Genomic DNA, 3,191 nt, shown 5'->3' on the forward strand with positions numbered 1-3,191 from the left:
ACCGGTTGTCTTCGGTTTTTTATTTTTATTTTTATTTTCCATTTTTTTCAAAAGTTCCCTTCTTTAAAAAATGCTCAAAACTTTTAAGGATTATTTGGAACTTGAAAAATGATTGTGTTCACGGAAATTATTTGGGATTTTCAAATATTGTTCAGAATTAAAAAAAATCGATTTTAAAATTCTTTAGGAATTCAAAAGGTTCAGAATTTCAAGAAATATTCTCATTCCTGTTCATGAATGCAAAAAATATTCATAATTTTCAAAAAATCTTCCTTCTATTCAAAAAATAGATATTTTAAAAATGATTGCGTTTTTGAAAAATATGAATATGTTCAGAAAATATTCAAAATAAAAAACTTTTTACACCCCCATTGGTAGACCACCTACCGGCGATTAAAAAACCATCTAAAATTATTTTTCAGAACAATAAAGTGACTATTTTCTTTCAACAAGTTCTCTTTTTGGGAAAAAACTTCCAACTATTAACCATACACCATGATTAGACTGCCCAGGAACGATTTCACTAGTGGGACAAAGGCGCCTCAAAAGACAACCACAGCAAAACAACATCCGCCGCCGATGAACAGAAGAGGCTAGGCAAGAAGAACCTTACTTCATCTTCAAGTAGTTGCCGACATCTGGCCAAACAAACTAAAAACATCTGCGGGAGGCAGTGAAACCCTTGTCGCTCGTGGGAGTAGAAAACGTTTGGTACGACGAACACGATTTATTCAACTAGCTGGATCAGGATTACCGAATTCTCTACAATCAGCTCCCACAAGCAAACCACGCTTTGGCATGCCATAAACAAGGTGTTAAGCCGTTTATATGCATTCGCCGGCTATTACAGATGACAGCCACATTTATGATCTAAAATAAAAAAGCCACATTTATGAAGGGGCCATTATCCAGCTGACACCACAACAGCAACAGCTACACGTTGTTGTCATCCATTTGTATGGTCTGCCTGGTACAACTCCGGCTTGCGTCAACTTCTGGCGATCCATGTCACTATCAGAATTCGTGGTTTTCTGAAGCCACGGCCTTTAACGCACAACACATGATTTCACAGTTTCTTTTTTAAATGTTCTTCAACATATTAGGTAAGGGCCTCTTTGGTTCACAGGATTCTAAAAACAGAGGAATAAAAAAACATACGATTGGAATGTCATGCTCATATCAATCTACATGAAGTTGTTTGATTGCATCATAGCAAAAACAAAGGATTTGAAAAAGGAAAGGATTAGATATAGTAAAGAAGTCGTTAGAAAAAATCCTATGAATCAACGAATAAGACAACAGGAAAAATCCTAATATGTATGCCAAACATTGAGGTGTGTGGAAATTCACATGTCATTGCTTGTTGTTGATTTGAGAACTGATGAGTAAGTGATGCGTGGCATTCTACCCAAAGGAATGATTCGAGAACTAGATGATGGCAGCATGTAATAAGTACTGAGTTCTCACAGATGGCAGCATATTAGATGTATCAAACACAAATGGCAGCATATTATTAGCACTGGATCATCACAATTTTTTTGCAAATAACCACTTGGTTTATAGAAGTGCAGCCAAAACAACTCATTCCTTCGGGTAGGATACGCAATTCTTATATTCGATGCACACAAACACAGCATAAGCACCAAACCAGAGTAAATGTAACTTCAATGCATATAAGTTTCACATTGGACAATTCTGAATGTATGATTCGAACTATAATCTCATTACATGTAGAGGACGATGAAACAGCAACTGAACCAAAAAAAAAAAAACGAAGCAACAGACTTCCCAATGCAGTAAAATTGACAGCCGATTACAGCAATGATTCGCTGAATCAAGCGCACTTATTGTATTTGAACTCATCGATGGCTCACACCTTGAAGCTGAAGTTGAGAAGGATCTTGTTTAGGCCAAATTTCCAGCCGCTGATCCCCTTTCTGCCTGGGGAAGAATTAACCGTCGTAGCCACCACCGGCTCAGACCCATTGTTGTCGGCGACGGTCTTCTGCCAGAGCATGAAGCTCCTGCATCCATTGAAGCTGATCCTCTCATCGGCCTTGAGGGCTGCAATGAACGAACATGGAATTCAGGGACGTGCTAGCCAAGAACTAGAGTAAATTATCCATCTGTAATGATGGAACCATGCTTACCGTCGGATCTGCCATTGGCGGTGTAGAGGAGGAAGTTGGCAGCGTCGGAGCCGAGCAGCGGCATGCGGCCCTCGCGGGCATAGCAGCGGAGGGCGGCGCGGATTAGTCCGTTGACGGACTCGCCCTCGTCGACCAGGAACCGTAGCGGGCCGGCGCTGCCGAGGACGGTGACCGTCACCAGCACGCGCGCCCGGCCGGCAACCCCCGCCGCCGCCGCCTTGCCACGGGGCTCAACCTTCCTAAGCTTCATCGGCAGCGTCGACGGCACAGCAACAGCCATAGCGACGGTCAATCAATGAAATCAAACGAAACCTATCAATCAAAATCGCTTGCGTGTTCCTCTCTTTTCTTTTCTGATGAATTCTCTTCTTGGCAGGGAAAAACTCGAGGTGAAATAACCAGGGACGGTTGAGGGGGGAATCGAAAGAAGGTCCGGCGCGCCGGGTCGCTGACGGAGGGAGGGCCGCTCAGGGGTCGAGGCCGATGCAGCGGTGGTACCAGCCCTGCATGCAAGCGCCGAAGCAGCGGAAGGAGGCGGAGGAGTCCCTCTCCGTCTGCGGCGGCGAGGAGGGGGAGGCGGAGATCGTGTGGGTTCCCACCATTCACGAGGGGGCGGAACTCGTCGTCGCGGCGCGGCGGGGAAGGAGATCTGGGCTCCCGTCGGCGAGAGAGGAGGGGAAGGAGGAGGAGGAGACGGGGTCTGTTTCGTTTGTGAAGGGGTCGAAGCGTGAGGGGACGGAATATAAGGCACGGCTCCGCTGAGGCTGAGGCGGCGGCCGCGTGGTGAGACGGGGTTGCGCTGGTCTTCCTTGCTTCCAGACTCCAGAGAGAGCGCGTCGATCTGGGCGGTTGGTGGCGGTGGATGGACGGGTGGATGCCGTTCTAGGGCGTCCACGCGGTTGGGACGATCCTTGGCTCCCAAGCTGCCCGTACACGCAAGGTTTTCTCGATACCGGCGCATTTAATTAGATGTGATTATTATATCTATCTATAAAATAAAGACACGCCTAACTAACGAAGATGTGTTGGCTAGCGCTTCAC

At 45.8% G+C, this 3,191-nt stretch overlaps 1 protein-coding gene across 1 annotated transcript; it reads right to left on the minus strand.

Annotated features, from left to right (window-relative positions):
* Positions 1–1,653: 1,653 nt before the first annotated feature.
* On the minus strand, positions 1,654–2,881 carry LOC125528240 (uncharacterized protein At4g22758). The gene is made up of 2 exons (XM_048692735.2): positions 2,151–2,881; positions 1,654–2,064 (listed from the first exon to the last, which is right to left on the minus strand). Exons 1-2 carry the CDS (start codon positions 2,428–2,430, stop codon positions 1,871–1,873), a joined length of 474 nt encoding a protein of 157 aa, XP_048548692.1. The 5' UTR covers positions 2,431–2,881; the 3' UTR covers positions 1,654–1,870.
* Positions 2,882–3,191: the final 310 nt, after the last annotated feature.

Source organism: Triticum urartu, chromosome 5A (assembly GCF_056163025.1).
Source record: "Triticum urartu cultivar PI428250 chromosome 5A, HENAU_Tu73, whole genome shotgun sequence".
Lineage (NCBI taxonomy): Eukaryota > Viridiplantae > Streptophyta > Magnoliopsida > Poales > Poaceae > Triticum > Triticum urartu.